The following is an 18,345-nucleotide window of genomic DNA, read 5'->3' as shown; positions in this document are numbered from 1 at the left end:
AACCACAGCAACAAGATGTTCACTTCAGTGCCTCCCCATTCATAGGATTCAACTACCCCATTACCAACTAACAGTTATTTCCCTACATGCACTATGCTGATTATAATGAGGAGTGAGGATCGTCATTGTTATTGCATAATGGTGCATGTAAGTGCATGTCTGGAGTATAATACCTCTTAGATACTATGCTAGAGTTCAGAGTATAATAGGAAAATACAAAAAAAGGGAAAATGAAAAATGGTGAGGGATCGACCTTCTAATACTTGCATATTAAGTTAAAAGATAATACACTATGAGCAGTGTTCTATGGGAATGGGAAGAAAGGACTTTTTTACACAAGGAGCAATTTGTAAGAGAATTCTTATATTAAATAATTAAGCAAAATCTGGTAATATAGGGAAAGGAAAAGCATTCTGAAAACCTTAGGGAGGATTATGGAAGAAGAAAAAAGGAGATAATGAAAGTGTTCTAAAGGTCTTTTAGTAGTTGAGGGGATAATGTACGTAGTGAGGAAAGAAAGTTCTTGTTTAGAGAAGTAGTTGTTACCTTGTTATCAAACAATAGGAGAGAAGTATGTACTTGATTTTGAATTTGGGAACAAGGAAGTAATCCTTAATGGGTATAAATTAAAGTAGAACTTCAAATTATCAAGGAGAAAAATTGAATTAATAGCAACTTTATAAAATCAGCAAAACTAAGGTAAAGAAAAATACAGGAAGTATGGTAAAAAATAAAGTGGAGATAAAAATATATTAAATATTTTATTATTTCATATAATATTTAAATAAACTATATTTATTTAAATAATATATAAACATTAAATATAATAAAAAAATAAGATAGAGAAATGGTCTGTATGCTTGCATGGGAGGGTTTAATATTATGAAGTGTCATTTTTTTCATAAACACTCATACTGCAAAATAATTTTATTTTGAAATTAGGTAAAGAAAAGATCTAAAAATACATATAAAAGAATGAATGAATGCCTGAGAATAGGGAGAAAATATTCTGAACAAAAAAATCTAGGGAATCTTTTCCTACCTGAAATAAAAACATTTAAATCATTCTGGAATTAACAGTAATACAAATGAAACAGATAATGGGAAATAATTAAGAATCCAGAGTAGATCCAGAAGTAAAAGAGATATGTGTCTACCTACCTACTTCAATCTATCTCTCTACCATTCTTCAGTAGGAAAGGGTGAATTATTTAATAAATGGGGCAAATACAATTGGTTACCCATCTGAAAGGAAAGGAAATTAAAACCCTGTCTTGAATCATGTGCATAGAAATACATGACTATAAGAAAATTCACAAATTTAGTTTTGCAGAAGTTCCCATAAACAAAGGTAAAAGATAAATAGAACTGAAAAAAAATTGTAACATGAAGGACAGATAGAAAGTTAATATCTATAATATACATAGCAGTCTTACAATTTGCCAAGCAGAATTAAAGAAAAAAAAATTCAATGACACTTGTTAGAGATAGATGAACTTTATTCAGGATCATTAAGATAGGTATAGGGACCACTGCAATGGGATTTTACAGAAGGTTTAACTCTGAATGTGGCATAGGCTAGTGGGAATTTATAGCCAAGGAGCAGAATAGGGGTCAGTGAATGGAAAATTACTAAGGAAATGTCAAGGGTCAAGGAGAGTTTGGCTAAATGGACTTGATAGGATCTTTGCTAAAGACAGACCAAGGTGATCACATGTCACTTGAGGGATGGTGGAAGATGAGGAACCCGATCAGGTATTGAGTGTGGAGGGTTCTGGTTAAACTGATTTAGTAAGGCTCTTGGTAAAACTAGATTTTATAAGAACATGCCCAGGTGGACCTCAGAGAAGGTTCAGGAATGTGATTAAGGTTTTCGTCCAAGGAATGAATCTTTGTGAGAAGTAATCCAGGAAAAAATGATAAAAAAAGTAAAAGAATGTGAAGAAGCAATGGCTAGAACAAATCTAAAATAAACAATATGCTTATAAAAAAGATGCTCTAATTCAGTAGCAGTCTGGGAAATGAAAAGTAGGATATAACAGTAAGATGATTCTATATTTATCAAACTGCTGTTAGCAATACGTGTTTAAGATGATAATACCATTAGATGACAGGAATGTAGGAAAAGACTCCTATATAGCTGTTAAAAACACTGTTGAAAATCAAGTTTGTTACATTTATGGAAATAAATTGGGTAAGATATATTAAAATTAAAGTGTATATATACTTCAACCCAGAAATCCCACCCTTGGGAATATAACTTACAGAAAAAGTTGATATTATATAAATATTTATATGTAAGAATAGTTGTTGGAGCATGGCTTTGGGTGGCCAAAAACGAGTGCACATCAAATAATTGCATAAATTGTTACATATACATCATGAAATGTTCTGAATCCTTTAAAAGACATGACTTTAAACTACATATTAGAGGAATTATATGTGGTAGAATTAAGTGAAAAAAAAATGCTGTGAAGACTACAATAAAAGACAAAAATCCCAATATATATTATATGTGTATGTGTGCTCTGTGTGTGTGTGTGATGATTTGGAGATGTAGAAAATACAAATGGTGCATGACCATGTTTTTTAGTTGACAATAGCTACCTGTTGTGGGCTGATTTGTGGGAAGAGGAGCAGAGATGGAAGGAAAAAAGAGGTAAAAGTGAAGCAAAAAAAGCAAAATATAAGAATACTAAAAGTCAAATATGTAATATCACATTAGGGATTTGTGTAAAAAAATTACATATATATGCAAATCTGAATGTAACGTAATTCAGGGAAGAACATCACAGAAGTCTTCCTCCTTGAAACCAGAAGCACCTTTTCTCTATTAATCATTAACACCAGACCAGCCTCAGAGATCTTGAATCCTTGATGTTCTGCACAACACATATTTTCTGAAACTAGTGTTTGTTTTCCAGAAGAATTAGCTGACATCACATGAATGAAGGATTTGAAGGGTCAACTCCTGAATTTTCCACTCTTCTCTTCACGAGTCACTGCATTTCCAACTTCTCATCCTCAAATCTCTCTCTGTTACCAAGCCACCAACCCCTGGGGAAGTCAATTCCTAGTTAACTCTCAAACTCAGCCCTGTTGTGGAGGCTCCCACTTCACAATCCTGGACCCACAACAATAGAAGGGGGGCATGCAGAGAAATGAGAAATTTTTCAAGTTGGAGATTATATTATCTTTCCCATAGAAACATTCAGTTATAGGCTTTCTAATACCAATTGTGCTAGAGTTCAGGTAATATTTAGCATTAAGCAGGCTTTTGAGGACTACTCTGGGAGAATAACCACCTGTAATCTTGTTTCTAATGGAAAATACAGTGTAGTGTACACCATAAAAACAACTGACAGATTAACTGAAAACTGAATTGGGGACTATCTTAGTGAAATAATTTTATAAATTATGCAAGTCAAGTGCAAATGTTAAACATGAGGGTGATCTGATTTTGACTTGGTGGCACTTGGCTGTTAGGATTGACAAAAAGTAGTCTCCTTCAGTCCTCACTGTGCCTTTGAGGCTATCCGGGAGCTCTCTACTAAGCCAAAGTGACCCACCTTCCAAGGTAGAGGAAGCCTCTTCTTTAAGTCGCAGCTCTGTTTTCATTCAGTTATTACAGTTACGCTTGTTTCTGCCACAGGGATTGGCTCTGAGTTTTACCCATATTTTCAAGCCAAAAGGAACCGTGGGTTATAAGAAAATGAAAAAATTACTGAGCATCTACTCATGCAAGGTGTTTAATCATTACAGTGACTATGAAGTAGATGTTCCAAATGAGGAAATAGGCATTCAGGATAATTTTACTGGCCTAGCATCAGGTAAGCAGTGGAGCTAGTTTGTAATGTATGGATAATAGTTCATTCATTATTATTACTTTTTTAATTCTGGTATATGTGTTTTTTATTTCTATTTTTATTAAAGTATCATTGATATACACTCTTATGAAGGTTTCACATGAAAAAACAATGTGGTTCCTACATTCACCCATATTATCAAGTCCCCCCCCCCATTACCCCATTGCAGTCACTATCCATAAGTGTAGTAAGATGCCACCGAGTCACTATTGTCTTCTCTGTGCTACACTGTCTTCCCCATGATCCCCCACACCATGTGTACTAATTATAATACCCCTCAATCCCCTTCTCCCTTCTTCCCCACCCACCGGCCCACCCCTTCCCTTTGGTAACCGCTAGTCCCTTCTTGGAGTCTGTGAGTCTGCATCTGTTTTGTTCCTTCAGTTTGCTTCATTGTTATACTCCACAAATGAGGGAAATCATTTGATATTTGTCTTTTTCTGCCTGACGTATTTCACTAGTTCATTAATTTTAACTTGCATTTAAGGTTAACATGTATACCAAACAATTCATAAATCAGAATTGGATTTTCACGAGGTGAACACACTCTGTGAAACCAGCCTCCAGACTGAGAGACAACATTACTTGAATCTCTAACGCTTCCCTGGTGCATGCTTTCTTTTACTTACGATCCTCCCCCCCAATAAGGATAATTACTCTCCTGATTTCCAGCACTTCTAAAATCAGAATAGTTTAGATTACATGTTCATCGCCACTGTTTTGAATTTCATACAAATGCAGTCATACAGTATGTACTCTTTTATGTCTGGCTTCTTTCTGCCAATATTATATTTGGACAATTCATTGAATTGCTCATGCAATTGTGGTTTGCTCATTCTCATTTCTATATAATATTCCATTTTGTGAATATACCCCAATTTGCTTGTCCATTCTGCTATTAATGGGCATTTGGATAATTTCCATCTTTTAGCTACGATTAGTAGTACTGCTGTCATAGCAGTACTATGAACATTCTTTTACATACATGTCTCTTAGTGCACAAATGTATACATTTCAGTTAGATATTTACTTAGGAGTGTAGTTGCTGTGTCATAAGATTTTCCTTAGATATCTTGAATCCCCTTTATGTTTTCAACTACCAGACAGTTTTCCAAAGAGGTTAATACCAATGTATACTCTTACCAACAACATGGAAATTCTAACAGTCCACACCCATGCTAACAAAGACACTGTTGAAACCAAAGGTTCTGACACTAAAATGCAATGGTCTTTTCCTTTCATCTTAATTTTATTTAAAGGTAAGAACTTGGTAACAATTTTCTTTTATAAATTCCATGATTCTTTCTAAGATTTTTACTCTTTGTGCATTAAGTGAGTTTCCTTTTTTATACTGGAAAATATATCTATGCTGAATAGAATTTAGTAGGTTTAGCAGTGTATCAGAGGCCTTATGTAAGTATTCATCTTCACTGAATCCAGCCTCTTCTATTTTTTCTGCATGGGTGAAAAGGATGGCAGTATAATTCTTCCAAGCATGTCCCAAAAGTTCCTGAAAGAGAGAAGTTAAATGGCTATTTTCCTTGGATTATATTCCTCAAAAATGAGCAAATGAGTTATTAGGGTCCAACATAGACAATCAACATATCTGTATGTCATTTTGTTTCTAAAAATTGATATATGTAATGGGAAGTGGAGATGGGGTCAAATAAAGGAAATAAATGGAAAGAGATGGGTAGACTTTCTAAAAGTGGTCTTAGTTCTCCATTTTATTTTGCTGTTAGAATTTACGTATAAACAACCTCAAAACTGCATATTATCAATGCCGCATATGATGTAATTATATTTACAGGATTTGACAATCATTTATATTTGCCTGTCAACCTCTGTATGTTAGAACCAATGAATTCCTCTAAGTCAGAAGACAGCCAAAGGAATTTTCATATCTTTTTTTGTAGGAAGTTGTGTTATCACTGTCACTAAAAGCATATTCCAAGGATTTATATTCACATTATTTGGTTACAATCTATTGATTAATCAGATAACATAATAATGGAAAAGCTCATATCAAAATACATTTGGTGATTTGCAACAACTACAAAATGCCATTGTGATTTGCATCCTCTTCACTTGCTTGAATCAAACCCAATTTATTAGATGACTTACTCTAATGTGGTTGAAAAACATTGAAGACTGGTATTCCTTTGTTTAGTAATATGTGGAAGTTGGTTATGTACTAAATTTTTGTTTGATTAGTAAAAATATGCTGATGTAAAGCAGAAGTAACAGCATGTGGCAAATTTTTCACATAATATGAAAGGGATCTAGAAATAACCATTTGATTTTTTTTATTTCCAAAGTTATATGAAATCCTGACATTGTGACAGTAAAGCAGCATTCCCTCCATTCCGAACACTCCCATTACCAAAATATTTCTGTTACCAGTTTATAATAACAAGAAAAATATGAAATGCTTAGGAATGAACATAACAAATATCCAGGTCCTCTAATAATCAGAAGAAAGAAAAAAGGGAGAACAATTAAAATTTTGTGTCAGATGTTATGCTAAGTACTTTACTTGCTTTATCTCTTTGGAAGCGCAACATGATGCTTTGTGGGAGATAGTTATTATCTCCATTATGACACAGAGAAATGTGCATAGAGAGGTTAGTGCAAAGTCTGGTTTTGAAAATCTTGAAGAAATTGAAAGACAGCTTGGGAAACTATTTTAAGTGTATATGACAAATACAGGATTAGTATTTATACAATTAGAAAACAAAATAATGAAAGAAAGATAAGAAGAGTAATGAAGGGAGGGAAGGAGGGAGGAAGGAAGAAAGAATCAGGACTTGGAAATCTAATAGGAAAATACAGAAACTGTGGGATAATATATTTAAAATTAGAAATATCTTGAGACCATGGTTACCAATGAAAATTCCTAGTACAGTTTGTTTTTTATCAGAACTATATATTTATTTACACGTCCGTCTCTGTAACTTGACTGAGCTCTTTGAAGGCAAAGTGTATGTCTTTCTATATCAATCAAAGCCTCTAACACATTGGAACTCTAATTAAATGTCTGTTAACTTAATCTGGAATTCAGACCCTCATCATGATCTCAAAGAGAAGGTTTAGGGTTTTATTTATTAGTCTTGAGCCTGCAGTTTTGAAGTTGAATCTTTGGGACACAAGTTTGTACTTTACTGTAAAACTTCTCTTTTGTTCTGTAGTTCATTATCATGGATTTTCCTGTAGTCTGCACTTTATATTTTGTGTTTAGAGGGGCTCAGGGAATAGGTCCAAAATTTTTCCTCATATCAGTTCAGAATTTGTGTATACCATAGAATAGTTGTATATTTTGAGTTCTAAAAATGTCCAGCATTAAGAAAATCTGAAGTTTCAAGATAAGTAAGGAGTAATTAACAGAAAAATTCTAAGCTTTACGGAAGACTCTTTCAAACAGGTAGTTTAAATGACATATTCGTATGTGCCAGTAAAACACAAATTAGCAAAACTTTAACCCAACTCTGAAAGAACATAGCTCGTGCATATATCTAAGTGTACAGCTAATGTCAACATCACATTTTAGCTAATAGTGACATAGCAAAATTAGCAGACCTCTTCAGAGTTTGTCATATATTCAGTATATTGTCATCTAGTCAATTCAATGAGGAGAGAGGTCAGAGAGTTGCAAAATAAATTATCAGGGTTATTATGGGTTGAATTGTGTCTCCCACTCCAAATATGTTAAGTCCTAACCTCCAGTTCCTCAGAATGTAACTTTATTTGAAATAGGGTCATTGCAGATGTAATTAGTTAAGATAGAGTTATTAGGGTGGACCTCTAATCCAACATGATTGATGTCCTTATAAAACAGAGAAGTTTGAACAAAGACACAAATACAGGGAGAATGCCATGTGAACATAAAGATGGCCATCCATAAGCTGAGGAAGGAATCCTTGAACAGATCCTTCACTTAAGTCCTCATTAGGAAATATCCCTGCTAACATATATTTCAGATTCTAGCCTCCAGAGCTGAGAGATGATAAATTTGTTGCTTAAGCCACTCAGTCAGTTGTACATTGTTATGGCAGCCCTAGCAAGTTAATGGGAAAAAAAAAATGAAGTATTAAGTATATCAGATCTAGGTTCTGGGAATAAGAAGATTCCTGGGCCATTTACATCAGAATCACTTGAGATGCTTGCTAAAAATGCATCACAATCTTTAGGGCTGGAGCTTGGGAGTTTGAATTTTTAAAAGCACTCTAGGTGATTTATTCCTTCTGAAAGTATTTATTGAGGGTCTATTTTGTTCCAGGGACACAGAGCAGAGCAATACACGTATTTTTCCTGCTTATATCTAGTGGAGATTCGTGTACTAACTAAACTTAAAGAAGAAGAGGGAGGGACAGGAAAAAGAATACTTCCAATTCATTGTAATTGCAAGTGGTGTTTTAGAAAATATACTGGCGCTAAAGAGGCAGACATTGAGTCCAGTTTGGGGTGGAAGTGTTAAGTGGGGGTAAAGGAAGGGTTAGGACAATTTTTGGCATGTGTTGGTGTCTTGAGCATAGGAATTGACAAGAGAGTTGTCAGGCAGTAAAGATATACCAAGTAAAGAGTAATTGAGCACTATTGGGGATTGTATAGTATTGGGATTTTGAAATTATTTCAATACAACTACTGATCCTTTTGTCATTCTTGTCTCTGAAGTTTCTCAAATCTTGACTGATATTCATCCAGTATATTATTGATTATTTAATTCAAATTATTAAATAACTACTGCTCTTAACCCCTTGAGTGCTATTCCCATACCAACCCCCTGGGTATTGTTTGATGAATGGACCATGTTTATCATTAAATATTTTTAAAACATCAGCATAATAAAAATTCATGCTACATAAACTGCTTGGCTCAAGTGATCCTTTTCTGAATTACATAACATAGAATTCTTTTATTGCTATGTTAGTACTTACTACATTAAATAGTATACCTTTCACAGTATGTCTTTAGTTCCTGATTTTCTGTATTGTAACATTAGCATGTTCTCTCTTTGTCTCCACCAGACATTTCCTATACTTTAAATCATAATATCATTCAGGGAAAATGAGTTAAAGCACGTAAGGATAATAGATTTGTAAGCTCAACACCACTTATGAGTCCATATGTTCAGCCACTGGGAAATTTTTACATGTTGATAATTATTTATGAAAGGATGCTCATGTCCTACACTGTGAGAGAAATTGCACTTTTGAATTACTGCCAAAAAATAGAACAGAATGGTTGTTTTAGCTTATAATCTTTAGATTGATTTTGGCCAGAGAAGAGTTGAATTTTGAAAGTAGTGTCGTTTGGTGTGTACTCATCATTTTAGTGGCCAAACACGTTCTCTGTGGACCCAGAGAAGGAATAATCTTAGTTGATTGATACGTCACATAAAAATCCAAGAGCAAGATAAGTTAATGTAAGTTATCCGGTGTTAATAATTTAAGTACAGTACTAAGCTAGATGGAAATTTTACAATCAATCATGAATTGTTTGGTTTCAGAGTGCTAATGGGTATGAGTCCATCTAGTCCTTTTGGGACACCTAGTTAGGATGTAAACTTTGTTTTCCAGGAATTATGTTCATTTTCCCAGGACCTCACTAGCCCTGCCCCATTTGTTTGTGGTTGATGAAATCATAGCATCTGGACTTTTTAGGGGGAAACTTTAAAAAAAGCCAACTATTACATCAACTGAGAAAAAAAATTATCATGGAATAGGAGGACAGTATGGACCATTCTTTATATTTTATGCTATTCCCTTACTCTCATCCCACTTAAAGCACCACATTTTCCTTTTCAGGGAGCCAAAGCTGAATGATAAGACCAGAGACATGAGATTGAGAGAATATTCAACCTTAGAGATGGTCTGTCCAAAAGGTCCTATTTATAGCTGAGGATATCGAGGCCTTGTGATGTTAACCGGCTTGGCCAAAGCTGCATAACTGTGTGTTGGCAGGCCTGAGTGTGTAAAAGAGGTGCCCTGGCTGCCGGGTGCATGTCCTTCCCACTAAATTGGTGCTGCTCAATTTAACCTGACTAAACCGGTGAATTTTCCTTCCAGATTTTTTTCTGAATCAATAAGGAAGTTCTTTTAAACTGTGTAAGTTTATTTTCACTTTTACTATCTTCTGAAGTCCTATCAAGATAATCCCAAAGAAGGCCACAAATAATAAGTCCTAATTTTAGGATAAGACAAATACTAACAATAGATCATAATGGTTGTAGCTAATATTTGTGCACTTGCTATGTGCCAATGTCTGAGTTAATTTACTATTATGTTAATTGACATTAATTCCAAAAGGAACCCAGTTAAACAGACACTCTTATCTTTCCCAATTTACCAAGGAAGAGATTAAATTAGTTTAGAGAAGTTCCTTGCCCAAGGTCACAAAGCAAGTTAGGTAGCTAAGTTGGAGCTTGAACACAATTAAAACTTACTCCGGAACCTATGTTCTTAACCTCTATAATACGTTGCTTATGTCTAGTAATTCATCTGAATAGGTACTCATCATAGTCTGGGTAGTGATGATAATAAAAGCAAAAACAGTAGTAGCAGTTTTCTGCGAACTTACTGTGAACCTACTGTAAGTCAGGCATAAGGCCAAGCACATTACCCTCATTAAATTTAGCCCTCAGAACCCTTTAATAGAGGTAAAAGTATCCCCACTTTATAAGTGAGCAACAGAAGAGAAGGACATCTTAGCAACATTTATAGTCATATACCGAGAATTGTAACAAGGCTTATTTTTTGGCTAAATGCTATTGAACAACTAAGCCCATGATCTTTGTTTAGTATTTTCAAGCCTTGCATTAGCCTTTCTGGGCCTTTTATATACACACCCACCTGTAACAACATAGTCTAGTTGTTCATTCTAAAACAAAAATACATGCTTAAAGCCTGATTGTGTACAGTAATAATACATGATACCATGATAATGGAAACAATGGTTATTAGTCAATTCCCGGATTCAGTTCCTAGTCCAGTTTGGCTGCATGCTAGCACTTTCCTTAAGGTGTCTTTACTATATCTGCTCTAACCTATTACTTTTTAAACTTTCAAATGATACCCTTAACATTCAGATGAATGATTCCCTTTATTTCCCAGTTTTCAGGAGATGACTGACATCTCTACCATTTTGCTTATAAATTAAAAAAGGCCTACCATAAATAAAAAGGATTCATTTGGAGAAATGTTTCAGTTGTCACAGCTGACAGCCTATAAATACCTCTGTAAAATATCAGAGCACCAATTCAGAAAGAGATTTAGGAGAGAATAAGGAGGCACAGAGAAGAAGAGGTCATTTCTCTGTCATTGGCCTTGCAGACACCTTGCATGGCAGCCATCAGTGCCTCCAGAAAGGGGAAATGTAAAGGGAGAAGGCAGATATTCCATTCTCCATTTTGCATGAGCCAGGAAGAAAAGAAACCCAGGGTGTGTCTGGAACCAGAGGACCTTAACAACTCCTTGCTCCTTTCTAACAGCTGCTGGTCCTGTTGAATATTCAGACATTCTGCAGCTGTTCACAATCTGTGAGCATATCCAGATGGCTACCACCAGTATCTGAGGCATCTTCAGGAAGAAGGTCATAAAGAGCCAGCCTGGACTTAGGCAATCTTCAACCAAAGATCAGAGTGGAAGCCCAGAATAGGACTGCAGTGCCTCCCAGGGGTTGTGGGTCCCTTTGAGGATTACTAAGTCTCAGTTTCTGAGTTCTCCTGGGAGAGAGAAGTTATTTATTCATGAAAAAAAGAAATTCTGGACCTGAGTTTTGCCATAGCCCATCTTCTTTCAGCTTTCAACTCCTGAACTGGACACTGAAGGCCGAATGCCAGATACCATTTAAAAAGATCAGAGAAATGTATGAATCGAATTCACTTGTTTAAAAAAATTAGAGGATTAAGATAGTGTTCTGTATTCTAAAACTGGAAAAATCTATTTACAAAATGTATGTTTTTAAAATACGCTTTTTGGCTCAGCATAGGACCAGCAAAGAGAAAAATTTAGAGACATATGGACAAAGTCAAGTTAGTTTTTTGAGAAATACTTGTTTATGCATTTACTGAATTACAACCATCTATAGTTTATGCTAAATGTTTATTTAATAGCAGCTTTAAATGAATTTTTAAAACTGTTTAAAAATTATGCTGATGGAATGGCAGCAGTTTTATCCCCCCTACTTGATTTCTACCAGGAATATTGCTTGAAATTCAGGCTTTAATGGTTTGGGGGAGGTTTATAGGCTTTCTTATATTCCACATTGTTTCTTAATTGCAATCATCTTTTATTCTTCTTTGCTTTTGTACAGTATGTCCTTGATTTTTCAGGCGTTGGATGATGAGGGGTATTTTTTATACTCTTGTCACCCTAATTTTTTCCGCTAGTTTCCATGATTACACATGGGCTTTTTTTTCATTTTTAGAAACAAGAATGGTTAATGGAAAACAAAACGTGTCTGTCTAAAATTTAGAAGTTTACTAGTTAAAGGAAAAAAATCTTTAAAGTGAAGTATACTAGTGTAAACTTCGATTCTAAGTATAACCGATCCTATATCAGCATGATTAGAGATTGGACCAGAAAAAGAGTGGCATTTAAACAAATTCTTGAATGACAAATACTCTTCATTCTCCATGTAGCTTGCCTGGGAGCTTCTAGTAGAGTTGAATTATCTGATCTCTGACTTAATAGGGTTATCGTGTAATACTATGAAAGTCCAGCAGTTAAATGTGTGCAGCCCCACATTAGAGAATCAAGAGATTGAATAGAATGGAGCAGCACCATTTTTGGAACAGAAATTGTTGGTTGTACATGGGCCTTGCTCATACATGTATGTGAACAGTATATAGGTATTACTCCCTCCAGCTCTTAGCTGTGGCCATACCCAGGCCCTCCCCTGTGCCCAGCTTTTCTCCTAGACTGACTGAATAAGCCTCCAAGTTAGCAACTTACAATAAATGAATAAACAAACAGGAATGGACCACTAGGCAAAGGTGGCCTATGTTATTTATGTTTGCCCTGAGGTTCCTGTGGTTCTGGGCTGGGATGGAACAGTCACTAACTCTGCCAATAATGAGGCAACCAGACATCTGAAATTCCTGATTTCTTTCCTATAATTAAAGCACAAATCACCCCTGAATATTTATCATGATGTATGTCTCAGTGAAGACCCCTCTCTCCCTAGTCATACTGTTACATGACTTTGGCACTGAATAAACTGTCTTATGTTTGTCTCTTCTAGACCGTTATCTTTTTGAGGCAGGTCTCATATATTATTCACCAGTCATTAAGCTCTGTACAGATACTCAATATAGTGTTCAGTGACTGAATCAGTGAATGAACACCAATTTGTCAGTGAGCTATAAGAGACTGTCCCCTTACTGTTGAATGTATGCAAGTCAGTATTTTAGTTCAGTGGTTTTCAGATTTGACTGTTTTTAAGATATATGGAAAGTTTATGCAAATGCACATATGTAGGCTTTGCACTTCAGATTTAGTTTTCGAAGGGCATGGATGAATCTGCAGGCCAGCTGATTCTGATGCAGATAGTCTGGGGTTCACATTTACAAACTAAGGTTTACAGCTCTAAGGGTTTTGATGCTTAGTTAATGTCTGAAGTTTAGTATCTAATTTTCTTTTCTATGACTCAGTTCTAAAATGACTGACTGAATGCCTCCAAAGGAAATTGTAAAAATCACTTTTGGTGGGAAAAATAAACAAATTTTTACCAACTATTTCTATGTGACCAGCACTTGCATTTAAACTACTTTTTAACCAGTTTTTCATAGTTCTTTCCCATTAGGATAATATCCTCCAAATATGAATAATGGCATTAACATAATTGCCTCTTTGTGTTACCTGGATCATCTGGACTGGGGAAGATGCTTCCTGTCCGCAAAGAGGCAAATCTGCCCTCTGGACCAGCAGGGCAAGGTGAAGACCTTCTTGCCGGAAGTGACGTGCCAGGGCCTCCTTGATTTCCTGTTTCACATACTCCTTGTTCAGCCTGCTGTGTGGATAACCTGGAGTGTCTAATACCTGGACTTGCAGGCTTATCTCTTGCCCTGCTCGACGCATGAAGCCATTGAGGTGATAGCTGCGGCCCAGACTACAATCTTTGGTCACAGAACATGGAGCAAAGCTGCTGTGGAAGTCAGTGCTTCCCAGAAGAATGTTCCCAGCAGAACTTTTTCCACTCTGAGTCATGCCAAAGAGGGCCAAGTTGATGACCATCTTCTTAGAGTCCATCATGGCTATGGGTAAACAAAGCTCATCATAGGCAAGTCAGGCTTTTACACTCACCCAGTGGAAAGCTTTTTACCTGGCCTAGAGCACTCCAAGGATTACCTTTAATTTGCTTTTGTCTCACTATCGTGACTAAGGCATGGAAGACTGCTCCAATAAAGTGAAATAACCTGTTGACAGGGGGAAAATTGAAATAACAGTAGTAGTTTGCAGTTGGAGAGGAGAGAAAAGCCAAATACAGATAAGGAAGGGAAAAAAAAGTGATAATTGCAGGGAAGTGAGAAGAAAACACCCAAATTACATGAAGATAATGTAAACCATGTTTAGGAGGAGTATGTTAAGTCATTAATGTGGTAGGTTAAGTTGGTTTAGGAATGAGTACTGAGGTTCCTGAGTTCAGGAACAAAGCTAGCAGCATTTGAAAGAATATTTGAAAATTATTCATTCTTGGTGGAGAAGAAGGAACAGAACAGTGGAAGAAACAGCCTGCTTACATTTTAAACAATGTTCCTTACCTCCCCACCTCCCTTCCTCATGAATACACAAGTGGCATCTGCAAGAGACTCTTTCCTGACTTCCTGAATGCTTCTCTCCTGTGAAAAATGAGTAATTCACAGACTTCTATTTCTATTTACTAAACGTTTTTTTTTTACAACCAGCAACCTTCTGATGAAAATGAGAATGACTTGTAATTTCTATTATGTAAGTAATTAATAAATTATTTATTATTATTATCCACCATAGTAAAATATTGATTATTTAAAAAGAAAGTAAAGCCCAATATATTGTGCAGCTCAGTTAGGAGCAAGGAGAACCTTGAGAGAATATTCCATTTACAATAATCCTAATATGTAGTTAGTTAATCTCTTGTACAGAGCATAAGCCCTTTACACAGCATTTTAAGGGCATTAATCATTTTCATTAGATCAGTAAGGCAGAGCTGTTGACCAACTGCCAAACATGCTCAATCTACTGATTCAGAAATAAGACATTTAGAAGTACATATTTATTATTTTTGCTTAGAACTGGTGCTTCTATTTTACAGTTTTATGTACCTCTGGCCTTCCTTGTCCTTTAATGTCCCTCACCCCAGTCTCCCAAGAGTCTAATAATGAATGTCTTGAAGGAACCTCACACCCTCATACAAAAGGACTTCATTTTGGGGATCCCTCAAGGTGACCCCAGCTCACCCAGCTCCTTCAGCTGTGTCAGCTACACCACAGTTGCTCAGATTTCTTTTTACTCCTGAATCAGACATGATTAAAAAAAATTAATTATGGAATCCCAATCCACTTGGGATTGGGATATATCACATACCTTTTCCAATTTAAAAACGCTTTCTCCACAGAGACTTCCCTCAAGCTGGTACAGTTGTTCTTTGGTATGAACTTTGACCTTCTGACAGTGTTATTGTACCACTCAGGGACTGATACTGTATGTATTTTTTTAGTTAATCTATTACCAGAATCTTCTCTATAAATGATTAGTTGTCTTCCTCTAATCAGCACTGACTTTTTTATGTCACCTGACGGACTTATAATTTCAGTAAGTACTTCCTGAAACTTTTATTTCCAGGACTAATTCTTTGTTTCAGGGCACTGCTAATAGGTAACAATTTATCTATAACATAAAGAAATGCAAGATTAGCAACTTTTAAACAGAAACAAAACATTCAAAAGCAATGTCACAGTTTTTTCCATTGTAATTGATAAGCACCATATCACTACTTCATAAAGTTTTAACAAATAGATATGTAATATACAATAAGTAGGTATTAACTACATAGCAGTATTTAGTTCATAAACTTAAAAATTCTCTAAGGAAATTCTCTTGGCTATTTTCATGAAATTTATTATTGTAATTGATGTAATTATTAACATGATTATATCAGCATGCAATTTCCATATCAATAATAACATATTTCAGAAAAGGAGTACAATTAACTATAATTTGACTCCAAATAAATTTTGCTTAATATTGGGGGTTTATTTTTCTATTGAAAGTTTAAATTTTATTCTTTCCACTTCTTAGTATATAACCCAGACTTTGCAAAATACTTTCTTAGTGTGTAAGACGTAGAAACTTTGTACCATTGTATCTGGTCATCTTCTCCTGTAGCTCTTGAAAAGTCTGTGAAATACTTATTTCTGTGATGGAATCTTGGAGACATCTGGAATGCCTTATGACTTCATGGGCAAAAGTTAAAAAGTCTTCTGCCTATGTGGATTAGACAGCAAAACACACACGGGATTTGTTCATCTGACAAGCACATTTGGCTTCCTGAATGAAGCAGAAAGAGCATCCCCCAGGTGGCAGTAGCAGCCTGTTTCCTAGAAGTGATTTTTAACCAGAACTTATTTTCATTTTCTTCCTCAAAACATAAACTAGCATTCTTCAATGAAGCAATCTACATCAACACATATTGTTGATGCAAAAGTAAGACAAAAGTAAGCATAGAGCATTATGTTCCTCATAGAGCATTATAAGAAGATTCTTAGTTTTCAAACCCTCCACTTTGAAATCATATTTTAAATCATTTGCTAAATACAGCAGTTGATGGTTGAAAAATAAGGTTCAGAGTTTATATGTGTAGTTAAAAGTTCCAATAAGACTAAAAATTTAAAAGTAATTTCTAATAGGCATAAAGAAGATTTTAGATCTCAGTCAAACTAGAGCACAAAAAGAAGGGTAAGGTATTGATAAGTGATGTCAAATGATTGATGTTAATTCCTTTTGAATCAGAGTGAAAAAGAAACTTGAAAAATTACCTTCATTCACTCTTTTCAGTGACTTGGCCAAATGTAAGGTAGCAGGGGTAAACTTCAACAGCTAGCTCCAGGATTTCTTTCAGGAAGGGAACTGTCTTTGTTTGAGGAAATAGTTTGACTAGCTCCTTGATGTAGAAAAGGAGATCCTGAGAACATGAGATAACTCACAAAAAGTGATAGTCAAACTTATGGGGATGAGGGAAGAGCCAAGAAAAGAGTAGAGATCAGGCTATATAGAGGAAAGATGGAGGGAGAGAGGTATAGAAGAGAAAAGAGCAGAAGAAGGAGGTAGTGTGGGAGGAAAAGGAGGAGGAGGAGAGAATAAGATCTGTAACATTAGAACTTAGCAGGAAGCTGGATTACCACTGTGGAAGTGGCTAAGAGACTATGTTGAAGCAGAAATAGCCAAAATTCAATTTTAAGTTCTTTGCTGTTCTGGGATATAAAGTCAGCCACGTTCACAATTACTTTGTGTGAAGGTGGATTTTAATTTTATTTTGGTTTTGGTTGTTAGTTAAAAATTCCAATAAGACTACAAAATTTAAAAGTAATTTCAAATTTTACTATTTATTTTATTTTGATGGAAATTAATGGAAAGACCTGAGGTCCACCCTATGTTAGCAAAACGAGGACGATAAAAGTTGGAGATGGTGAAATGACATCTGAACTGAAGTAATTCAGGAGAGGCAGGAGGTTGAAGCTAGGACACTGGTCTCTAGGAGCTTGCAAGTATCTCTGGGAGGAACTGAGACTCTCCACAATCAAGGAAATGAGGTATTATGTGCTAAGGGTGACTCTAGCTGACATGAGAAACAATTATATTTCAAATTACACACATACACACATACAAATACACACACATACTGTATTAGTTTTCGAGGGCTACCATAACAAAGTTCCATAGACTGAGTGGTTTAAACAACAGAAATCAATTTTTTCACAGTTCTGGGACAAAGAATTCTGAGATTAGGATGTAAGGAGTTGATGTTTCCTGAGACCTCACTCCTTGGCTTATCGATGGCCATCTTTTCCAGTGTCTTCATACGGTCTTCCCTCAGAGCATGTCCCGATCCAAATTTCCTCTTTTTATATAAACACCAGTCTAGTGGATCAGGGATTACCATAATGACCTCATTTTAACTCAATTACATCTTTAAAGGCCCTATTTCTAAATACAGTCACATTCTGAGGTACTAGGTATTAAGACTTTAACATGAATTTGGAAGAGACATAATTCAACCCATAATAGACACACACACACACACATACATTATATATACATATATATGTACACATTATAACTGTATAAGTTATATGTCTCTATGCCCAGTAAAATTATGTCTCTATACTCCATAAAATTGAGTTTTAGTATAAATGGTCTCTATACTTCATAAAGTTTTTAGTATAGTCTCTATACAACATAAAATTGAGTTTTAGTAAAAATAGTCTTGACCTGTGGCAATTTGA

At 35.3% G+C, this 18,345-nt stretch overlaps 1 protein-coding gene across 3 annotated transcripts; it reads right to left on the bottom strand.

Moving 5' to 3' along the window:
* Positions 1 to 4,759: 4,759 nt before the first annotated feature.
* Positions 4,760 to 15,542, bottom strand: GIMD1 (GIMAP family P-loop NTPase domain containing 1). Of its 3 annotated transcripts, XM_073237210.1 has the most exons (4): positions 15,428 to 15,511; positions 14,626 to 14,703; positions 13,724 to 14,280; positions 4,760 to 5,376 (listed from the first exon to the last, which is right to left on the bottom strand). In XM_073237210.1, exons 3-4 carry the CDS (start codon positions 14,114 to 14,116, stop codon positions 5,116 to 5,118), a joined length of 654 nt encoding a protein of 217 aa, XP_073093311.1. In that variant the 5' UTR covers positions 14,117 to 14,280; positions 14,626 to 14,703; positions 15,428 to 15,511; the 3' UTR covers positions 4,760 to 5,115. The 3 variants fall into 3 exon arrangements, with proteins under 3 accessions (XP_073093311.1, XP_073093309.1, XP_036876156.1); XM_073237208.1 differs by having other exon boundaries at positions 13,724 to 14,703; XM_037020261.2 differs by lacking the exon at positions 14,626 to 14,703 and having other exon boundaries at positions 4,768 to 5,376; positions 13,724 to 14,118; positions 15,428 to 15,542.
* Positions 15,543 to 18,345: the final 2,803 nt, after the last annotated feature.

Source organism: Manis javanica, chromosome 5 (genome assembly GCF_040802235.1).
Source record: "Manis javanica isolate MJ-LG chromosome 5, MJ_LKY, whole genome shotgun sequence".
Taxonomy (NCBI): Eukaryota; Metazoa; Chordata; class Mammalia; order Pholidota; family Manidae; genus Manis; species Manis javanica.
Note: the sequence above shows the minus strand (reverse complement) of the source record. Positions and strands in the feature narration are given on the sequence as shown.

What these genes read in the sequence shown, in the direction of transcription:
- GIMD1 (XM_037020261.2), bottom strand. Translation starts at nt 14,116, where the DNA reads ATGATGGACTCTAAGAAGATGGTCATCAACTTGGCCCTCTTTGGCATG. An exon ending in CCCCAGTCCAGATGATCCAG is followed by an intron (nt 5,377 to 13,723) that starts GTAACACAAAGA and finishes TCTCTCTTTCAG; the next exon opens with GAACTTTTGGGACATGCTTG.